The sequence below is a fragment of the Haliotis rufescens genome, unplaced genomic scaffold, assembly GCF_023055435.1.
Source record: "Haliotis rufescens isolate VD_foot unplaced genomic scaffold, xgHalRufe1.0.p SCAF_42, whole genome shotgun sequence".
Taxonomy (NCBI): Eukaryota; Metazoa; Mollusca; class Gastropoda; order Lepetellida; family Haliotidae; genus Haliotis; species Haliotis rufescens.
The window spans coordinates 1,998,487-2,022,568 of NW_025964135.1; the positions used below are offsets into that span (position 1 = coordinate 1,998,487).

At 41.0% G+C, this 24,082-nt stretch overlaps 1 protein-coding gene across 26 annotated transcripts in view; it reads left to right on the plus strand.

Moving 5' to 3' along the window:
• Window positions 1–6,732, plus strand: part of LOC124121099 (basement membrane-specific heparan sulfate proteoglycan core protein-like) — a 257,025-nt gene extending 250,293 nt beyond the window's left edge. For all 26 annotated transcript variants that reach the window (XM_048382878.1, XM_048382879.1, XM_048382884.1 and 23 more), the window contains 5 exons: window positions 676–810; window positions 1,885–2,110; window positions 3,034–3,117; window positions 4,060–4,163; window positions 5,123–6,732. In XM_048382878.1, coding sequence (XP_048238835.1) covers window positions 676–810; window positions 1,885–2,110; window positions 3,034–3,117; window positions 4,060–4,163; window positions 5,123–5,283 — 710 coding nt within the window. In that variant the 3' untranslated portion in view covers window positions 5,284–6,732. The remainder of the gene's footprint in view (window positions 1–675; window positions 811–1,884; window positions 2,111–3,033; window positions 3,118–4,059; window positions 4,164–5,122) is intronic.
• The last annotated feature ends 17,350 nt before the right edge of the window (window positions 6,733–24,082 follow it).

Below are 24,082 nucleotides of genomic sequence, written 5' to 3' on the forward strand. Positions count from 1 at the left end.
CTTGGTCATGGTCACTAAAACATCCCTACCTAGGAGTCCCAGACATATAAGGCTAGAGGACAGAAATATAGGCCTGTAGGCTGACATTATGGCCTCCAGGGCAGAAATATTTGCCTCCAATGCAGAAATATGGCCCGCCAATGCAGAAATATGGCCCTCCAATGCAGAAATATGGGCCACCAATGCAGAAATATTGCCCTCCAATGCAGAAATATGGGCCTCCAATGCAGAAATATTTGCTTCCAATGCAGAAATATTTGCCCCTAATGCAGAAATATTTGCCTCCAATGCAGAAATATGGTCCTCCAATACAGAAATATTGCCTTCCAATGCAGAAATATTTGCCTCCAATTCAGAAATATGGGCCTCTAATGCAGAAATATGGGCCTCTAATGCAGATATATTGGCCTCGATGCTCATGGTATCAATGACTTGATTGTCTGGTCGATTATTTATTGTCACCATCATATAGCTGGAATATTGCTGAGTGTGTCATTAAACAACAAACAAACAAAGACTTATGATAGTCGTCAGACTAATGTTGTTTTGTGGAACAGGGCCCCGATCAGATCACCGACATCACTGCACTTTATAATGTTAATTTATCTTGTCCCCCACCATGCATGGTTGCAATGTTGATGGAGCAACAGTGAAATCATTCTCTCACTTGTCCAGGCAAGAGCTGTGAGACTGAAATCAACATCTGCATCACGTCTTCACCCTGTCAGAACGGAGGCCGCTGCAGCGTCTACAATGGTGGCTACAGGTGTGACTGTCCTCTGGGATACTTCGGGACAAGCTGTACTACAGGTATGTTCGTCAACAGCTCTTCATTAACACAGTCGGTTGAAATGAATCCTTGCAACTTATAGGATGCTCTTTGATCAGGCTTGGTGATGTGGTTGATGGATTTCATCATATCAAAGTATGCGTGGATCCTTGCTCATGCTGTCAATCACTGGATTGTCTGGTCCAGACTCAATCATGTACAGACGTCTGTCATATAGCTGGAATATGCTGATTGTATGGCATCATACTGAAACAGTAGGCTGGGACAGGTCACTCAGGTACTGGGATCGGGTGGGTACTGAGTCAGACCCGGGTACCCGCAGGACTACCCTGACCCGGGTACCCGCAGGACTACCCTGACCCGGGTACCCGCAGGTCTACCCTGACCCGGGTACCCGCAGGACAACCCTGACCCGGGTACCCGCAGGATTACCCTGACCCGGGTACCCGCAGGACAACCCTGACCCGGGTACCCGCAGGACTACCCTGACCCGGGTACCCGCAGGACTACCCTGACCCGGGTACCCGCATGACAACCCTGACCCAGGTACCCGCAGGACTACCCTGACCCGGGTACCCGCAGGACTACCCCGACCCGGGTATCCGCAGGACTACCCCGACCCGGGTACCCGCAGGACTACCCCGACCCAGGTATCCACAGGACTACCAGGACCCGGGTACCCACAGGACTACCCGGACCCAGGTACCCGCAGGACTACCCGGACACGGGTGCCAACAGGACTACCCGGACCGTGGTTAGTCCCATGGTTTATTGTTTAATGACAACTATTGAGGACACCCCGGTTACACTATGAATCACAAATGTTCACTTTTCATTCTCACTTTGCACACATTCCTTCGGACATTAATATGTTTGAGTAAAGACAAAGCTTCGTCACTGGAAGTAATAGAAGCGATCCAAAATGTGTTATTGTTGATATAAATGAATGATTAATAATGCGAACAAAGACCACTCGCATTTTTCGCATTTAATTCACAGTCGCGTTAATTTCAAGATTTGCAGTATTCAAAACAGGTTTGTAGGAATGTATGAGTGAGTTTACATTTGGCATCTTATTTCTCCATCTTTTTCAGAAATTGAGGTGCACACATCGTTTGAGGTGACCGGTGATGGGTATGTGGAGTTCCCTAAGCAGCTGCTGCCCCACAAGGGCCGCCAGACCGGGGAGTCCTTCGAGATGACGGTGAAGACGGTCGAGTCTAATGGCCTGCTCTTCTGGCAGGGCCAGGAGCCGACCACCTCACTCCGCGGCGGGGACTACGTGGCCCTTGTTCTTGAAGATGGCTTTGTAGAATTTAGGTAATGACCTTGGCAACGTCCCTAGGGGAGGCTGGGTGGGAGGGGGACCCAGTGACCCATCCTCGTCATTAGACGACTTAATGGGTCAGATCGTTAGGTGTCTTGGTTGACTGATGGTCGGGGTTATGCTGCTTCTATCAATCACTGGATTGTCTGGTTCAGACTTTGACAGGCTGTAGTCAGTAGCTGGAATATTGCTGAGTGTGATGTTAAACAACAAACAACAAACAAAACATAGGTTACATGGAAGATTCATGTTCGAGGCAGCTACTTTGGATATAAATCGTGACAGTTAAATACTGTTTCCAGCCAAATCAAATGATGTATAGGACCACATGCATGGTCACACATGAATAAATCTCTAGAGAGACCTTAAAGACCTTACCTTCTCATTTGGACCTTGATTGGTTGTCTTTAGAGGTGACTAACTTGGATTGAGTGGTACTTACTTATGGTATTCATTCATTCAATCATTTGGTATGATCCTGTCCAATATTGTCTGCATGTTTCATTCATTCATTCATTCTGATTCTGTACAATATTCTCTGTGTGTCTGTTTCATCCATCCATCCATCCATCCATCCATCCATCCAACCAACCAAACAACCCATCCAACCAACCAAACAACCCATCCATCCACCCAAACAACCCATCCATCCACCCAAACAACCCATCCATCCACCCAAACAACCCATCCACCCAAACAACCCATCCACCCAAACAACCCATCCATCCACCCAAACAACCCATCCATCCACCCAAACAACCCATCCATCCACCCAAACAACCCATCCACCCAAACAACCCATCCATCCATCCATCCATCCATCCATTCTGATCCTGTCCAATATAGTCTGTGTGTCTGTTTCATCCATCCATCCATCCATCCATCCATACATTCTGATCCTGTGTGTCTGTTTCAGGTACGAGTTAGGTAGTGGTGAAGCTGTTATAAGATCTACTTCACAAATTGATGATGGATTTTCACACAAAATCATAGCTCAGAGGTAAGTCCCTTCCTTATAGCAGTAACAATAGCTCCGTGTCACAAATATCTCACTTCAATGACATTGTCCACAAGAATATAAACTGACCTTCAGTGGGAGGATTCTTAGTGAATATGGAACCTTATGACAATATAATGTGCAGATACAAAATCACAAAGTCATTTGTTTAAACCCAAAGATGCCAGTTGGTGCAATCTCATTAAAATCAGATCTTAGTTCTCGCTACCACAAAACAAAGATCTGAGGACATCACAGTAGGGGTCACGTCAGATGGACCTTTCATCCGACCAATCAGAGCGTCGCTTACCAGATCCTGAAAGTGACAGTCGGAATGTGATTTCTAATCATGCATCCTCGAAAACTTTTTACACAGGGTATTCCGAACGATAGTTATGGGGTTAACGACTGAATCGATACAATCTAGATCATATATTAGCCATTCCAGAATGTTCTTTTGTTCAGGTTACAAATTTTTAATCGAGAATTTGTCAAAATATGTTTCGAAGCGTAGTCGCCAATTTGAAATTAGTGCCGTAAAGCATGTGTAAGCTGCCTTCTGATTGGCTAATGTCGACTTCTTGTCAGTCACTCCATTGGTTGACCAAAGTTCGCGCAAGGTCGGTCTGACATGACCCGTAATGGGATGTCCTCAGATATTTATTTAGCGGTAGGGAGAACTAAGATCTGATTTTAATGAGATTGCCAATTGGTGCTACTACGTGACAGAACTTCACTCATATAACTTTCATGTGCCCAGTTAAATGGGATGGTACCGTTCCCACTAAATCATGACATGTAAACTTATCATTACAGTCGTATTATTAGCCGTTCCTAATGATCTGAGAAGCAGAGTTTGGGACAGAGTTTCAATGTACATCTAAGCTGAGAAATAAAATGGCCATTTCTTTTTCTTTTCCTAATTTAACCATGCTCTGTTTCCAGGCTTGGCCGAACAGGAAATCTGACTGTTGATGCTGGCCCCCCAGTGATTGGTGCTTCTGTCGGACCTCTCCAGGTCCTCAACGTCAAGGGCAATATTTACTTGGGTAAGTGACACATGCTTGTCTCCTGTAGATACACACACACACACTTGCGCGCACGCACACACGCACACACACACACACACACACACACACACACACACACACACACAAACACACACACACACACACACACACACACACACACACACACACACACACACACACACCACTCACACCACACACACCACACACACCACACACCACACGCCACACACACACAGAGGGTGAGAATAGGTCTTCAGAGTACAGTGATTGACGTTGCTCATAATATCAATCATCAATTGTCTGGATTGTCTGGTGATGCCAGGAACCGCTGTTTCTCCGACTATGTTCCTTTGCCCGGGTTTAGCCACCCCCAATGGAAAACATGAAGTCCAGTGTCACCGGTGCCTCTTTCTCCCATATGGATCACATGCCATCATGCAGTTTTACTTTTCCGGGGTGGATCCAGGATTTAAAAAAAAGTGGTGATTACATTGGGCCATTTGTAACTTCAGTGTGAGTGTGTTGGTGTGGGAGTGGGGTAGGGGTCCCAAACACTATATGTCACTATATGTCAACAATAATTAATGTTATGATGGTAGGCAATGCACATACAAAATGTCTCCAGATGGAAAAAGCGGCGTGGTGGCCACCCCTAGAACGCCCCGTCTAGATCCACCACTGCTTTTCACAGGATCAGGTGGTCTGGCTCGCTGACTTGGTTGATCCAGTCATCGTATCCCAATGGCTTAGATCGATGCTCATGGTGTCAGTCACTGGAAGTCCTTGATTATTTACAGACCGGCATCATATATCTGGAATATTGCTGAGTGTGCGTTTAACAACAAACATCACATCAAATCCTTCTTGGGCCAGTGGTTAAGTCCCAACTTAACAAACACTGAAGGATTTATTTATTTTATGTTTTTATGTTAAATTGCCTGGCCTGAAAATGCATCGTGATATTTGTAATGTTTCAGGTGGTCTTCCCGAGTTGGAAGGCATGACAGATGGAGCTGTGGAACACAATTTTAATGGCTGCATTCTTGATCTTAGGATACTAAACAAAGGACCCTTAGATGTGAAATCGGATGCCGTGGGTGGTTATAATGTTAGGCCATGTCTAGACGGTAAGAAATGATGAGGATGACTAAGTCTTTATGTGACATAATTTTAGGTATTTTCAAATTGTAGAACAGGTGAGAGCCCATGCTCTGATGCTCAGTCGAATGTTATTCTGTTGAAGAACTCGAAATGTTTTATCATAATATTGGCGGCATTTTATGACATGTATGTTTATTGTGGACCTCAATTTTATACTTTTTGTATTTCTTTTATGAATCCAATCAGCATTTTATAGTTTTAACATGCTTAATGTTCTTTTAATTATTGAATTTAAATACTTTGAAATAATGTAACTTTAATGAAATTAATAATTCAGGAGTAATGCTTGTTATGAACAAGACTATTAAATTTTAAGAATAATTTGAAACAATTAAACAGATTTAAGATCGCTATGGAAACATGCTAAACATATATTGTTAGATTCTGATATAGCTATTTATGACCTTTCAGTATATTGAGACACTGTTTATAGATATGCATAGAAACTGACTGTACATATTTCAGCGGTGTAGATTTAAGCAATGAAATGTATAAACTCATACAAACGTACCTGTCATCTGTTCAAATTATATTGTCACAAGTTGGCAAAATGTAATCCAATGTGGTTGGCTTTAAAAGCAAAATATTGTTAAGGCACACCTGGAATGGCATAAGCAAAATATCTACTCATCAAGTAGACAATAAGTGATTATTGTAGTGCATTGTTGAGTGAAAAAAATATTGTTTGAACATATGTGTTTTTGACATTGTTATTTTGCTTCTAAAGTTACCCGATGACAAGGCTTGTATAGGAGTCAGTATAGCAACCACTTGTAACGAAATCCTCACCAAGTCTAGATATTTTAATCATGTTATAATACTCTTTTCTCATGGTGCTAAATGACTGCTGGAAGACCCTAGCGGTCCTCAGATTTCAACTCTTTGTATATTTATAGCATAATTCCCTATTTGACTTAACCATATTTGTGTAATAAACGCCAGATAATCACTATATTGAATATTATTCAGTCTGGAATTTGAATTATAGAGTTTTGGAACTATGTATTTAACTCATGGTATTGTGTGTGATGATATACAATATCCCCCTGATGAGGAATATGTGATAATACACTATATGTCCCTGATGGTGATTATGTGATAACACACTATGAATCCCTGATGAGGAATATGTGATAATACACTATATCCCATGTTGGGGAATATGCAAAACTAAGGCGCTTATTATTAAAGATATGGTTGTCTGGATTGTAGAGTCCTATCCTCTTGATGTGTACTGTCATCAACTGTAGTTGTCTTTGTTATGTTAGGGATATACAATGCCAAATCCTGGGGTCGGCCCCTGTCTGCTTTTCAAGTGTTTTTGTGAGAAAAGCACTTGACCTTATGGTTCTGTTGAAGCATAATGTTTGAAACACAGAGGAAAGTCAACACTGTGATCTGATTCGAATAAACTTTTATAACAAAATATGGTCTTGTGTTTTCTTTCTTGTTGCACAAAATATGTTTTGGATGAAGTGTCGGCCCAGAGAGGTGAATGTTGGTAGTTCTCTCCCCTGCTTGTGCCATAAAAAGTTTTACTTGTTAACCTGTCTGGCATAAAATTGACAAAACGACAACTGGTGGACTCGAGGTCCGTATTCTGTGTCTAGGTGGGGTATCTATGTTAAACTGCGGCATGGTATCTCAGTGGGCTAGCACTATAAAATAAGCATAAGTCTGGACTAGTACAAGCAGCCACACACGTGCATGCACAGCTCTATATAAGTGCAATAATCTTGAACGGGACGTTAAACCCGTTTCACCATGTCTGTGTCCGTGTGGGAATCAAATCCGTGTGACGTGGTGAACACTTTACCCACGCGACTACCCTGATGCCCTTCACTGAGGAGACACATGGGCATCAGGCTTACTGATAACAGATTCTACATGTTTACTAATATCGGCCATTTCATGGCTGCTCGTGCCACTTCAATAGGATTAATAGTGTTATCATGTGATACCTAGTGCATTATGAGGGCAACGGGGTAGCTCTCTCCATGCTGAAGGCCTGGGTTCAATTCAATAGTGTCGATAATATACTCCAACCAACTGTAATACATCTCATATACAATAGTGCCGATAATGTACTCCAACCAACTGTAATACACCTCATATACAATAGTGCCGATAATGTACTCTAACCAACTGAAATACACTTCATATACAATAGTGCCGATAATGTACTCCAACCAACTGTAATACACCTCATATACAATAGTGCCGAAAATGTACTCTAGCCAACTGCAATACACTTCATATACAATAGTGCCGATAATGTACTCCAACCAACTGGAATACACTTCATATACAATAGTGCCGATAACGTACTCCGACCAACCCCAATACACCTCATATACAATAGTGCCGATAATGTCCTCCAACCAACCGCAATACACTTCATATAAAATAGTGCCGATAATGTACTCTATCCAACTGTAATACACCTGAAAGACAATAGTGCCAATAACGTACTCCAACCAACTGTAATACACTTCATATACAATAATGCCAATAATGTACTCCAACCAACTGTAATACCACCTCATATACAATAGTGCCAATAATGTACTCCAACCAACTGTAATACATCTCATATACAATAGTGCCGATAATGTACTCCAACCATCTGTAATACACCTCATACACAATAGTGCCGATAATGTACTCATCCAACTGTTATACACTTCATATACAATAGTGCCGATAATGTACTCTAACCAACTGTAATACACCTCATATACAATAGTGCGATAATGTACTCTAACCAACTGTAATACACCTCATATACAATAGTGCCGATAATGTACTCCAACCAACTGTAATACACCTCATATACAATAGTGCCGATAATGTACTCCAACCAACTGTAATAAGCCTTATATACAATAGTGCCGATAATGTCCTCACCCAACTACAATCCACTTCATATACAATAGTGCCAATAATGCACTCCAGCCAACTGTAATACACCTCGTATACAATAGTGCCGATAATGTCCTCACCCAACTACAATCCACTTCATATACAATAGTGCCAATAATGCACTCCAGCCAACTGTAATACACCTCATACACAATAGTGCCGATAATGTACTCATCCAACTGTTATACACTTCATATACAATAGTGCCGATAATGTACTCTAACCAACTGTTATACACCTCATATACAATAGTGCGATAATGTACTCCAACCAACTGTAATACACCTCATATACAATAGTGCTGATAATGTACTCTAGCCAACTGTAATACACTTAATGTGCAATAGTGCCGATAATGTACTCCAACCATCTGTAATACACCTCATATTGCCGATAATGTACTCCAACCAACTGTAATACACCTCATATACAATAGTGCCGATAATGTACTCTAGCCAACTGTAATACACTTAATGTGCAATAGTGCCGATAATGTACTCCAACCAACTGCAATACACTTCATATACAATAGTGCTGATAATGTACTCCAACCATCTGTAATAAACCTCATACACAAAAGTGTCGATAATGTACTCCAACCATCTGTTATACACCTCATATACAATCGTGCCGATATGGTCCTCCAACCAACCCCAATACACTTCATATACAATCGTGCTGATAATGTCCTCCAACCAACCCCAATACACTTCATATACAATCGTGCCGATAATGTACTCCAACCAACCCCAATACACTTCATATACAATCGTGCCGATAATGTACTCTAACCAACTGTAATACACCTCACATACAATTGTGCCGATAATGTACTCCAACCAACTGTAATACACTTCATATACAATAGTGCCGACAGTGTACAGGTGCTTTACTTTCCTTGCCTTTGCTCTCTCAACTGTACTTTATATTTCCATACAGTTCCGTCACTCGTTCTCCACCTTTAAATAAAAAAAACCAACACATTCACCAAATCTCTGCAAAGTAAAGGCTTTTTTCATTTTCTTCGATGAAGTGGGATTAATATCGTCACATTCCACCAACTTCATGACATAGTCGTGTAGGATTCCCGTCACTAAATTTAAGTGACATCTGTGACAACGGACTTACAATGATTTTATATTGCTTACATTAATGTGATATGTTTTTCAAATACAGAGTCAGGGTGAGATTGGTGATGTAGTGGAATTTTGAAGTTGAAGCGCTAATAAAATCAGGAATACGCGCTGAATTTGAGAGTGAAATCTGACGTTCTGCGGGTGAATTTTCTCTTATTAACTGTTTGTGGAATTAATACATATTTACATAATATTTTATAAACCGTTATCACGTAACCTCAAAAGGTTGTTTGAATGCGATAGGGGGACGAGTCATCTTGCAGGTTACGGAAAGGGGCGAGTGGTGACGAATGAAGACAAATGGTGCATCTCGAGTCATGGATCTATGACGTCACATGTGATGCGTCCACGGACCTCAGTTCACACAACGTGCCAGTATGTTTGTTTGTACATCGAACCAATCTAATATCTCTTGAATATGATAAACTCTTCATATTTTAAAACATGTTTGGTATTCGAGTTTCTTTGTGCGTAAATGATGGAGTGTGAAGTTATTGTGTCATGTTCGTGAGAGGTGATCGTTTGGTCAGACTCGGTGCCTCGGTTGCTTGCTTCCTATCGCCATTCGTCACCAATGTGATATCGCGCCTATTGACAATCACTGAGACACGTGCTTTGTCATTCTTGTTATTCAAAGAAATGTACACATAACATGGAATTTTGTTGGTATAGGTGAGTGAGTTGTGTTTAACGCCGCTTTTAACAGTATTACAGTTATATCACGGCGTGTCAGCTTAATCTGGGAGGAAAGACGTTTACCACTTCGGTGAAACCCACGAGCACGGGTATGGTTCTGACAAACCTAGAAACATACTTTGGACTAACCGGGATTCGAACCAACAATCATAGGTTTCTGGCGTGCCCAAGGGACGCAACTCTGCAACGCAACTTAGACGACATGGCCACCCGTGCCCCCTTGTTGGTATAGGAAACCCTGACATTGGTGAGCATATTCGTGAGACATATTTATTCTGTACACCCCTGATAAGATGAAATGAGGGTCGCCTAAGAGTCGGGATGGGCTGGGCCAAGACGGGCCAACGTTCGTTGTGGATAGTTACTCCATTATCGACGACCATGCACGATCCGCTCGTTATTGATGCAACATGACCACGTGACATTATAAACATTGTTTGTTTAACGCCACACTCAGCAATAATCCAGCTGTATGACGGCGGTCTGTAATAATCGAATTTGGACAGATAATCCAGTGACTGACATCATGAGAATCGATGTACGCAATTGGCATACGATGACATGCATCACCCAAGTCAAACCTGGCCACCCGATCCCGTTAGTCGCCTCTTACGACAAGCATGGGTTGCTGAAGACCTATTCTAACCTGGATCTTCACGGATGACATTATAAGCAATAACACACCACCAATTATACAAACGCTTAGTCTCTGAAAGTATATAATTCTGATAGAAACATATAAATCTATTTAAATTAAAAAGGAGCCCCAATGAGATGGGAGATTCAGTCCTGTAGATAATGGAGGTCTACTGGTGACGCATCATGAGCCATGATCCATGCATTGAGTGAGTGAGTGAGTGAGTGAGTATGGTTTTACACCGCTTTTAGCAATATTGCGTTCGCTCGTCACGCCGAAGACCCGGGTTCGATTCCCGACATGGGTACAATGTGTGAAGCCCATTTCTGGTGTCCCCCGCCGTGATATTGCTGGAATATTGCTAAAAGCGGCGTAAAACAATACTCACTCACTCACTCGTCTCTTTCCAAATATGTCTGTACGTGCGTTGCACCGTGCTTTTAAACCGAAACTCGACGAAATAAAATAACACATTGGTTTCTGATCATTCACGCAGGACTTAGTATATTGGGGGGCACGGGTGGCCCAGTCGTCTAAGGCGCCGCGATTCGCTATGCAGAGTTGCGTCCCTTGGGCACGCCAGAAACCTATGATTGTGGGTTCGAATCCGGGTTCGCCCCGATTATGTTTCTAGGTTTGTCAGCACCATACCCGTGCTCGTGGGTTTCACCGAAATGGTAAACGTCTAAGACCTGCATCACTTCGGGCTTTCCCCCCACACTAAGCTGACACGCCGTGAAATAACTGTAATACTGTTAAAAGCGGCGCTAAACCCAACTCACCCACTTAGTATATTGCTTAATTTTCAAATCATACACGATCAATCGTTCAGTGCAGGGTGATCTATCCACCAGACCACAGAGGAGGTCTTCAAACTGGCCCATTTCTGGTGTCCCCCGCCGTGATATTGCTGGAATAATGCTAAAAGCGGCGTAAAATCAAACTCACTCACTCACTCACTCTTCAAACGGAAATAAAGGGCACTACTTCATTATCGTCATTCAAAAATAGACCCATTTGTCGCCATCATTATGTTTCACACTGTACGCTTTTGTATCATATTTCCTCTATTCATTTTGAACAAGACCCAGCTTTTTCCTTGATCTTTTCTATGTTACTTGTACATACTTCATGTGTTTGTCCTTTGTCCATGGACCGCCTCCGTGGTCTTGTGGTAGAGCGTCCGCCCGGAGAGCGGAAGGTCCAGGGTTCGATCCCGGGCCGCGTCATACAAAAAGACGTTAAAAGATTGTACTTGTTGTTACCCTGTCTGGCGCTCGGCATTAAGGGGCTAAAACAAGGACTGGTCGGCTCGGAGTCAGTATACTGTGTCTGAGTGGGGTATTCATGTTAAACTGCGGCATGGTATCTCAGTGAGCTAGCACTATAAATCGGCATCAGTCCGGACTAGTACAAGCAGCCACACACACACATACACGTGCATGCACGTCGCTGTATAAGTGCAATAATCTTGGACGCGACGTTAAACTCAATTTCACCTCACCTTCACCACCTTTGTCCATGAACCCCACAGGAGGGACAGGGATTGTTTCGGAGGTGGTATAATTGTATATTTTTCTAATTCACTTAGTGTCAAGCATAGAACAGACTTGGAAGTAATTAATTCTGAATCAATGTGGTTTCAAGTTGATTCACCACAGCACAGTTTTCTGCTTTGCGTCACCTATCGCGCACCCAACACCCCTACGGCATATTGGACTGTTCTTGAGCGCATGATAGAAACTGCACTTGATGTATCCCGTGACATCGTCCTTGTTGGTGACCTAAATGAAGATCTTTTCAATACGAATATCCACCACTTCTGTGACATAATAACACGCAAGAACTTACGTAGTGTTATAAATGAAGCAACACGAATTACAACACATTCGGCTAAACTTATTGACCCTATTTTAGTAAGTAATGATTGTAATTGTTCCTGATCCGGTGTACTAGATTTTAGTTCCGATGTATCGGATCACAAGGGAGTTTTCGTGTCAATAATGTATATCTTAATATAAAAAAAAGTCATATAGAAGAAACGTATGGCTCTACCAACAAGCTAACTTTGCTAAAATGAATATACAAATTAAGTATAATTTTTTTAAAGAATGTACGGACCATGTACGGACGTTAATGAAATCTGTGACAAATTCCACTCCCAACTAAAAAAGTACATGCACGACCATATACCCTCAAAGAGTGTAACTATTCGCCCAACGGACAAACCATGGTTCGATAATGACCTCAGAAGGGAGCGTCGCTCCAGAGACCGCTTTCGAAAAAAGGCATTACGAACTGGTAAATTAAGCGATCTTGTAAATTACAAAAAGCAAAGAAACAAATTTAATAATATGAAAAAGACAGCCAAAGAAAAATACTGTAGAAACATTAACGGCTTGTTGGAAACACATCTGAACTCAAACAGTACCAACAACTGAAAATTATTGAGATTCATCATCAAAAATGCTAATTCACCAACATGTATCCCCCTCTGTGTACCGACCTTAACAAACACACAGCATTTACCGATGTCGGAAAGGCTGATGTACTCAATAATTATATTGTTTCTATTTGTGATGTTGATGACGGCAATCAGCCACTTCCGGATTTCAGTCAACGTTGTGAAACCTCTCTCTCGGATATCACAGTTACTGAATCAGAAATAAGCGATCTCATAAAGTCACTACCATGCAATAAATCAAGCGGACCAGATAATATAAACCCTAGACTTTTAAAACCCTTGGCTGACAGTATTGCCATCCCATTATGTATAATTTTCAATCGATCTTTAAAAGAAGCAATCTTTCCAGAAAACTGGAAATTTGCTCACGTCATGCCATTATACAAGAAAGGTGACAAAGCACTACCCTCAAACTACAGACCAATTAGCTTGTTATCTATTCTTGGAAAACTACAGGAGAGATTAGTTTTTAAACGCTTATACAACTATTTCAATATGAATAGTCTCCTGTACAAATATCAATCCGGCTTTGTACCAGGACATTCTACTACCTCACAATTAATAGAAATTTATAATGATATTGTCTCACCTGTTGACAAGCACGAATACTATTTTATGGTATTCTGTGATATATCGAAAGCATTTGACAGAGTTTGGCATAAAGGATTACTTCATAAATCACAAAAATACGGTGTAACGGGCAAGCTATTACTATGGTTAGAAGACTATATTAGTCAGAGGAGACAAAAGGTTTTTGTAAATGGCAGCTTTTCATCTTTGAAATTCACCAGAGCCGGTGTCCCCCAGGGCTCGGTCTTAGGTCCCTTCTTGTTTTTAATCTAAAGCAACGATCTCGCTGATAATCTAGTGAATTCTACTCGCCTTTTTGCAGACGATACTTCCATTGGTACATCATCTCTTCACTTTCAAATGAAAGAACACAGATTAAACAGTGATCTAGAGCTTCTCAACACCTGGGCCAATAGATGGTTAGTTAAGTTTAACCCGGACAAAACAACATTTATTCTGTTCACTCATTGTAAAAACCGCACTGAAGATATTATTTATAACAATACCGCACTTAGCGCATCTATCTCGCACAAACATCTGGGCGTTACTCTCTCCCATGATATGAAGTGGACAACTCACGTTGATAACATTTGCGCTCAGCTTCCAAAATGATTTGTTCGTTAAGAACCGTTAAATATTTACTTGACAGAAAAACCCTGTCCAAAGTCTATCTTGTTTTCATAAGGCCTATATTAGAATATGCTTCTGAGGTATGGGATAACTGCATTCAAGAAAATTCCGAAAAACTTGAAATGATTCAACTCGAATCCGCTCGCATAGTAACAGGTCTTCCTAAATTCTCATCAAGATCGAGTTTATATTTTGAGACAGGATGGGAATCACTATCTTATAGAAGGAAAAATAAAAAACTGTGTACAATCTACAGTATTGTTAATAACCTATGTCCATCGTATTTACATGACACGTTACCACCCAAAGTATCAACTATTAGTAGATATGAGTTACGAAATCAGAACAATATGAATTTGCCGCATGCACGAACAGTTACATACCAACAATCATTTATACCTTCTTCAATCAAATTATGGAATGTGTTACCCCCTGAATACAGAAGTGCAACATCATTATCAAATTTTAAACATATGATTGAAACAACGATTGCAGCTCCACCTCCATACTTCTCAATCGGCAACCGAAGAGCTAATATATTACTCACACGCCTAAGGCATTCTTGCAGTTCCCTAAATGCAGACCTCTTTAAAGTAAATTTATCTGGTACTTTGTCCTGCTCTTGTGGAAACCCATGTGAAAACAACATACACTTTTTTCTTGAATGTCCCAATTACACTATGTACAATACAAAATATTCTCTACGGTGATGTATCCATAGCTGAAAGTCACAATAACCTCATCTTCAACAGCGTTCAAAAATATATACTGTCGACTAATAGATGCGAGTAACCCTTTATCATAAATATAGAATATCGCTCTGCGACCACTTATTATTAATTACATATATATATGTATGCATGCGTATACAAGGGTACATGTGTATGTAATATGTGCATATGTATGAGTATATGTATGTATGTATGAGTATGTATGATTGTGTGCATATATGATTATGTGTATATGTTTGTATTTCTGTATACGTATGTATATGGTTGTTCGTATGTATATGTGTATATATATGACTGTATAATCATTGTCTGTACATATAGAGTAGGGAAAGGGCCACCTAAGTTGGATAACTTTTGCCCAGTCCCGTTGACCATATATGTCAATAAAATATGTTTTAAACAAATAGACCTGTGAAGATTCTGGGGTAGAAGAGGTCTTCAGCAACCCATTCATACCGTAAAAGGCTACTATGCTTGTCGTAAAAGGCGAATAACGGGATCGGGTGGTCAGGCTCGCTGACTTGGTTGATGCATGTCATCGATCCCATTTGCGTGGATCGATGCTCATGATATTGATCACTGGATTGTCTGGTCCAGACTCGATTATTTACAGACCTCCGTCATATAGCTGGAATAAGGCTGAGTGCGGCGTTAAACAACAAACCAACAACAACAACAACAACATTAATAATAAGACGACCCATAGTCCAAGTCGATATATGGTCTCTGGATAATCCAAGTTTTTGTAGAGGTGTCGCAGTTGTGCTTGCGGTGCGACAGGAAAGTTAGTAGTCTCCGCGGCTGCAACATCCATGTAGCTCCAGAAATCTGATCTTTTTCATGTCAGTTTTAGTGACACACAATCATACGATTGTGGTTCAGAAAGACCTTGTTTTCTTGAATGTCCTAGGTATGCCAAATTCCGTTCTCACTTAATTTCTGAATTCTTCAAAAGTGGTGTATGCTCTCATGTTGATACTATTTTGTTTGATAATGATTGTGTACTTGATACTTTTCGGAAAGTACACATCATGAAGTTCTTTTTCGAACAGTCCATAAAAATATTATTGCTGGCCAAACGGTTCCATTATAGTTTGGTGTTATGATCGATTGTATACTTTATATACTGATGGAAACAAATAAGGGAACAATATAGGGAAATAAGCTTTACTGCCCTTTAATCTCTGATAGGCATTTAGAGTGAGTGAGTGAGTTGTGTTTATCGCTGCTTTTAACAGTATTCCAGTTATATCACGGCGTGTCAGCTTAATGTGGGAGGAAAGCCCGAAGTGATGCAGGTCTAAGACGTTTACCACTTCGGTGAAACCCACGAGCACGGGTATGGTGCTGACAAACCTAGAAACATAATCGGGGCGAACCGGGATTCGAACCCACAATCATAGGTTTCTGGTGTGCCCAAGGGACGCAACTCTGCACAGCGAATCGCGGCGCCTTAGACCACTGGGCCACCCGTGCCCCCTAGGCAGTTAGAAGTTGGAATACAAAGTAAGGACAAGAATTTATGGATGAACATAATAGCTCTTAATTATAATAAAGAAGTTGTTCATCCATAAATTCTTATCCTTACTTTACTTTCCAAATTCAACACAGTCATGTCAGAATCAAATGTTGAGATGTGTTTGTGTGCATTGTTTGGTAAACAAGACTGGGACCCCATGGTAGCGTATCATTTTGCTATGTCTAAAACTAAGTGTTCCCTTACTGCAGTATTCATTTTCCATCAGTATATATTTTCTCCTTACGTTATGCTACATTTGTTTATACATTTTCTAGTTTACATGTTGATCATGCTGATTATACATGATGTATTTCTGGAGAGGGTCCTGTCAGCATGTGTTTTTTCCCAATCCAAATTGACATGTCATGTAAAATCAATGACGACGTCTTAAAAAAAACAAAACAACAACAATAAAAAAACAAAACAATGAAAACAAATAATAATACCGTATTCGACGTAATAAGCGCCCCGCTCTAATAAACGCCCACAGCGATATTTGCTAATATATTGGCTAGTGAACAATCCCAATTAGCACCCCTTCAGATTGATTAATATACACAAGACTTATTTATTCGCGTATAATACACACTCATGTGTTATATGCACAATTATGGGCAATTAATTTCTGGGAAAATATATCTGTCATACATAAACATTTCAGGCTGTCAGCATAAACTACGAAATTTATCTTTCAACGCAACTTTTTTTTCACCAAAATAATAGTCTTATTCTGAGAGCGCACTGGGCGCTTATTACGTCGAATACGGTAAACAACAAAAAAAGAAGAAAAAATCCGACAATCACTCCAACATGTTCATGCAGTGTTATGTCCGGTTAGAGTTACATGCCCTTGGACCATTCCAGTAGAAATGTCATCAGGATGTTTGAATAGCGAGACAATGTTAACCCGTAGTCTTGGTTTGTTGGCGTTTTGCCTGTGAACAGATGCGATGTTGTGGAACGACGCAAGAGGCCGTCACAGGTAGGCTTATATATATCTCACAAACTGACGACTTGGACGTCATGACCGTGGAATAGGCTATTTATTTTTACCATAGGCCAAGGTATGGGATTTGGCCAAGTGCACTTTACCGGGCGCACTTTTTCAGACCAAATTAGAGCTGCTCGGCTCGAACGTTGTCCCCGTTGTGGTATTAGCCAGATGACCCGTAAGAAAGATTCAAGAGGTTGCTGATGGGGGGGTCCCATAAGCAGTAAGCAGTAAAATTTAGGGTACTTTTTCATTAAGCAGTAATTTTTCTTCTTTTTCAATAAAATCGTCGCGAAAAATTCTTAAATCGGCCATGAAGGGACATTGGACTTTTAATTCTGCTGTCGTTTCATCCTGACAATTCATATTTTTAATACCTGGTAAAATCTCAAATCGCTAAACATTCTAGACTGGTCCCCTGCGTCAGTTGCGCAGCCTGCTTTCTGTGGCAAAGCATTTGGGTCTTAAAGACAGACTGTTTTTGACCATTTTAATCATTTTATGATAAGCAGTAAATTATTTGGTATTTTACAATAAGCATTTACGATAAAAAAAGGTGAATTTTACGTTTACAAGAGTGTTTGAAGGGTGTTTTACGTTAAGCATTAAAACAAATGAGGGGAGACACGGCCTTGTTTGGCAATGCCGGCCCAAGAGCTGTGGGCAGTGTCATTGTAGAGGGAAGTTGGTTTTCTATCTCCCACCATACCCAACCACAGTTTATGACACACCTTCATTGCTGGGTGTATAACATGCCAGGTCACATTATCCAGCAGGAAGTCCGAGTTGGTTCCAATCACACCCTTGTCGATTGGAACATGTTCTGTTAGGATGTATGTATGATTGTTAGGGCTGGGATGAGTCCAAATTTACTACCTGGGTACCCGCCGTCCTATTACCCACCCATACCCAGGTACCCACAGTAGGTCTCAAGAGTTGGGTACGAACTGTCCGATTGGAAAAGGTTTGACCATAGCCCTGGGAAAAAGTATTTAGATACACATTTAAAACGATCTGGTCATGCATACACTGAAGTTGACTAAAGTTGTATTAATCAAACACAGGAAGTCAGAAGAAATGGGTGCATGGTCAGAAGGAAATGTGAACGTTAGTGACTTGTTTTCAGAGTTTTAGATAATTTTTGTGCTAAACAATATATCACATGACTGTCCTGTCCTGTCCTACTCAGTACCAACCCGACCTGAGTAGTCCCGAGTTACCCTTCCCAACCTCGATGGCCCTGGAACCACGTGTTTCGGCCCAAAGTGACACTTCCTAAACAGACCACCCACCGAGAGACGTCTGTAGTTTCCCCCGTGGAAACCAAGCTGCACTGACGAGTCCTTGTGGGACAAAACATGTTTAAACGGATTACTCTAATCGGATTACCCAGACAATTACCTTGAAGAAGTAAGAATTTATGGCTAACCCTAGCCTAACCAAGCTAACCCTAAGGATCGAATAGGGGTGTTGGATTGTGAAGACACGTCAGTTTCCCTGAGACCGAGAAGGGGTGTTTGATTGATTGGTAAGGCATGTCAGTTTTCGGGGGTAAATCGAGAGCAGTGGGACGTGAGCCACGGTAACAGTATAGCGAGACAGGGGTAGCGCTATAGCACAGTATTTGAGCTACATGTAGCGGGCTTTTACCAGTAAACTGCATTGTTGTCCAAGTTATTAACAAAGCCTATAGTTGCATTGATTCCATAGAGATTTCAACTTCGCAGGGGAACCAACTGAAATAGCTGTCTGTATTCAATGGGAGTTGTTTTCAGTGGAGAGAGCAGTAAAACAGGCAGGGAGCCTGTGGGAGGGGGGGGGGGGGATGTTCTCAGCTACACAGACAGGGAAAGTCGGACAATGTTACTGTCTATCTCACTCTTTCCACAAGTAGTTTCAATTAATAGTCCGTTCAAATTGAAACCATAAAATATTACTTTTTGTAGGACTGTAGCAGTTTAGTGCATGTCTTTTACAAGTCAACAAACACATACTACGGGGTTGAGGTCTTTATTGCGGATGCCAAAGATCAACGATCTAAGATATCATACACCCTGAAACACATAATTATACAATAAATAATAAGTAAAACATTATCATTAATGCTAGATGCATAGCATAGGCTTATTACAAGTAAGAATAACATATATCAGCATGATCAGTCATCCATAAAACACAAGATAGACTGAACCTTAAACGATTATACTAGAACATATACAGTAAAATACATGATCCACAATACCGACATTCAAGGGAGATAACTCCTTGACTTTCTTTTGACTATAATATATGCATAATATATATGCATAATATATATACATAATGCTTACACATTCTGTATAAACATATACAATACTTTAAGACAGAAATTAAGGATATTATGTTTTCATCACATTTAGATAGCATCTTTAGTCTTAGACAAATATAAATAACACAATGCATACCCTGTGGGGGATACAAGGGTGTGGATCCCAACTGCCACACTTATGGCAACACCATAGATGATCTGAATAAACAATACATAGACTAAAACACTATTTAACATTTAATATATTGAACAAAGTAATACACACATTTTATTTACAATGATTTGCATGTATCACCTCTGAATCTGTACATTACAAAGCTTTTTAAAACACTCTTGAAGTAAAACACTTTCACACATGTTTCATTGAAGTGATAGAATACATTTTAGTGATAAAGTATGTGTGTTTAGCTTAGCTTATGCAGATTTAAATATTTATACATAATCAACATTTATGTTAGATTACATACATTTAGTTTACTGAATATAACACTTTAAACATACTGTATTATTTCAATACAACACAAGATAGAGATTATAACCATTTAACTCACCTGATTTAATATTGTCTCTTTATCCTTTGCTGGTCTGAGCAGTTCTGTCAGTTTATGTGCTGAGAGAGTATGCAGTGTAATCAAAGCATGCAGTTTAACAATAGGTGTTAGCTTGGCCAATCAGCAAATGAAGCTTCTGGCCATGGGGCAGTTAGTAGGTAAGACAAGTCAGATACACTTTGTTATATAAAGTTCAATGTCCCTTGCTCGGACTAGTATCTGCCCTGCTCAAGATCAGTTTTGGGGGCACGGGTGGCCCAGTCGTCCAAGGCGCCGCGATTCGCTGTGCAGAGTTGCGTCCCTTAGGTACGCCAGAAACCAATGATTGTGGGTTCGAATCCCGGTTCGCCCCGATTATGTTTCTAGGTTTGTCAGCACCATACCCGTGCTCGTGGGTTTCACCGAAGTGGTAAACGTCTGAGACCTGCATCACTTCGGGCTTGCCTCCCACATTAAGCTGACACGCCGTGATATGACTGGAATACTGTTAAAAGCGGCGTTAAACCCAACTCACTCACCCAAGATCAGCTTTGAGCCGAGCCCAACAACATCCCTTAACAGGAATAACAGTTGCCCCTTTGATAACCCAGGCTCGACTGATTAGTGCATTGATTTGGAAGACACAGCTGGCTTTCGAATTATGGATTTCACGTGCGTTTCTCCGCGAAGCACTTTACGTTTTTGAGTCTTGTTTCTACTCCAGAAACGGGTGTTCTCCAACCCATTATGCTCTACCCTATGCTATTATACTTTCATCCTGTGGTTGGTGAGTTTGTGGTCAGACATGTTCTGATGGTCACAGATGGAGTAATTCTCCTTGAGAATTGTGTGTAAATATGTGCAAAAGGGCATCATCATTGTCATGCTTGCAAATTAAGGAATCGTCAAATAAGACGTAATATATTTGGGCGAGTCTCGACTTCAGGATGAAAATGAATACATATTTTCTGCCGTCCATTGTATATTTTTATTATGTATTAGAAACAGTATACTGGGGTAATGAAATTTAAAAATAAATAAATTGTAGCTTATTTTCATTTTAGGGACTAATTTGTTCATCCACTCTGTAGCCTGTTTTCCAGAGTATCAACGCCAGGCTTCATATTCTAATTAATTTTATCATGAAATTCAGAATACGTTGGAAATGTCTGATACCAGAAGAACAAGGGAGATAACCACGTCAGGCTTATGGGGAGCTGTCATGGTTATGTGGCTGTTGACACTTCTTTGGTAACCAGAACCCATGAGTGGTCCAGGAGTCTGTAAAGTCACAACTGTCTATGCAGAGTTGTGTCCCTTAGTTGTGTCAGGATACACTGGTGCGTTTGAATTTTGATACACCGATCTGAAAGAAATCCAGATGATATGCCCAAACCAGCTCTGTAACTACAGGTAGGGTAACAGAAAACAAGTATTCTATCAGTACAGTCTGATCAAATTCGCAGCACCTATTCCTCAAAATATAAAAATGTAGTGCAGGAATGAGAGTGATCCAAGCTAAAAAACTGTTTGCCCAGACCACCACATAGGTCATGTACGTTCGTGTGGGCTTGTGAGTTCATCGTCCTCACATGCAAGTGAATCAACCAGCAGACATTCCTCCAGCATTCCAATGTCACTTACATTCACCTCAGTAGGTAGCTGTGATGTGGATGGAAATCGTCACCAGATGTCACCGCTGGGAGCACTCCATCACTTACAGTGCTGCTGCTTTTGCTGCTGGTGGCTTAACGCTTGTCTGCCTCTGTTAAACATGACCTCCACACAACATGAGGGTCACACAGGGATTGCAAGCACAATCAGCTCAATATAATACGCGATTGTCTGACCCGGGAATTGGTCTTCAGCAACACATGCTTGCCGTAAAAGGCGTATGCTTGTCGTAAGAGGCGACTAATGGGATCGGGTGGTCAGACTCGCTGACTTAGTTGATGCATGTCATCTTGTCCAATTTGTGTGGATCGATGCTAATGATGTCAATCACTGGATTGTTTGGTCTTCTGCAGCCCATGCTTGTTGTAAGAGGCGACTATGCTTGTCGAAAGAGGTGACTGACAGGATTGGGTGGTCAGGCTCGCTGACTTTGTTGATGCATGTCATCATATCCAAATTGATGCTTGTGATGTCAATCACTGGATTGTCTGGTCCAGATTCGATGATTTACAGACCTCTGTCATATAGCTGGAATATTGCTGAGTGCAGCTTAAAACAACTAACAAACAAATCCTACACATTAACATACAAGTGTCAGAAGAGCCTGGTAGACATTGGTTTAAATAGCTGTTGCGCAGTCCCTGAACGACATTATTTTCCCTGCAGCCCAGCCCTGACTGTAATGCTACACTTCCAAATGAAGCAAGTCTAGTTTTTCCACAGGTTCAGGTTCCAAAACTCCCATCTCAGTGAGGCTCCTTTTCAATTTTTTTCCATCAAAATTATATGTTGTCAGAGACTATAGTCAAGCCTAATGCCCTTATAACATAGAGTTGTTCCATGTGGGCATTCCTGGTAGGATATATAGAATACTAAACAAGCTCCCGTGTAATACCAATTTTATGAAACGAGTGAATAGTTCTGGTATCTGACGAGCGAAGGCGAGTCAGATACCATAACTATTCACAAGTTTTCCGAGAGTACACAAGCACGCGTTTTGGTATTACACAATGTGTAATACAGCTGTGTGTTTATTAAACGGGTGATCTCTTCACGGGCAAGTAATAAAAGGGCTTATCTACCTGTACTTGTAAGACTTGGTTGAAATGGACCGTGTGGTCAGGTCCGTGACTTGACCATGTCATCCTGGCCTCATTGCATGGATCATAGCTCATGATGCGTCACCAGTAGACCTCCATTATCTACAGGACTGAATCTCCCATCTCATTGGGGCTCCTTTTTAATTTAAATAGTGTTGCGCAGTGGAATATTAACATTTAACAAAAATGTGAATTCCCTCACTGTTGTATGCAGGGAACTAAACGTGACTATCTTGATATGATGAAATAATTCAGGTAATAAATTCGGGGAACTAAACGTGAATCTCTTCTTAAAAACAGATGAAGAAATGTAAATGTGACAAAATTCTCAAAGATTCTCAAATCTATTGCTATCAACCTATCAGTCCAGCCCTATTTTGGTTGGCATTGTTGCGTCCGATTGCGACATCTTATCCCCACTAACATGTTCTACTACGTCCTACCTTGACGAGCTATAGAACGAAACTCTTCAATGTAGGTCCTATCGTGACGACATATCAAACCAAAACTGACGAATATGCGTCCCATCGAGCCGAATTATCAAACCAAAGTGACGAATGTACGTCCTATCGCGACGACATCTCAATGGTTATATGTTTCTATCAAAATTATATACTTTCAGAGACTAAGCGTTAGTATAATTGGTGGTGCGTTATTGCTTATAATGTCACCGTGAAGATCCAGGTTAGAACAGGTCTTCAGCAACCCATGCTTGTCTTTAGAGGCAACCAAGGGGATTCGGTGGTCAGGGACGCTGACTTGGTTGATGCATGTCATCGTATCCAAATTGTATAGATCGATGCTCATGATGTCAATCACTGGATTGTCAGTCACCAGTATTCCTCTATTATTTACATGTCACCTTTGC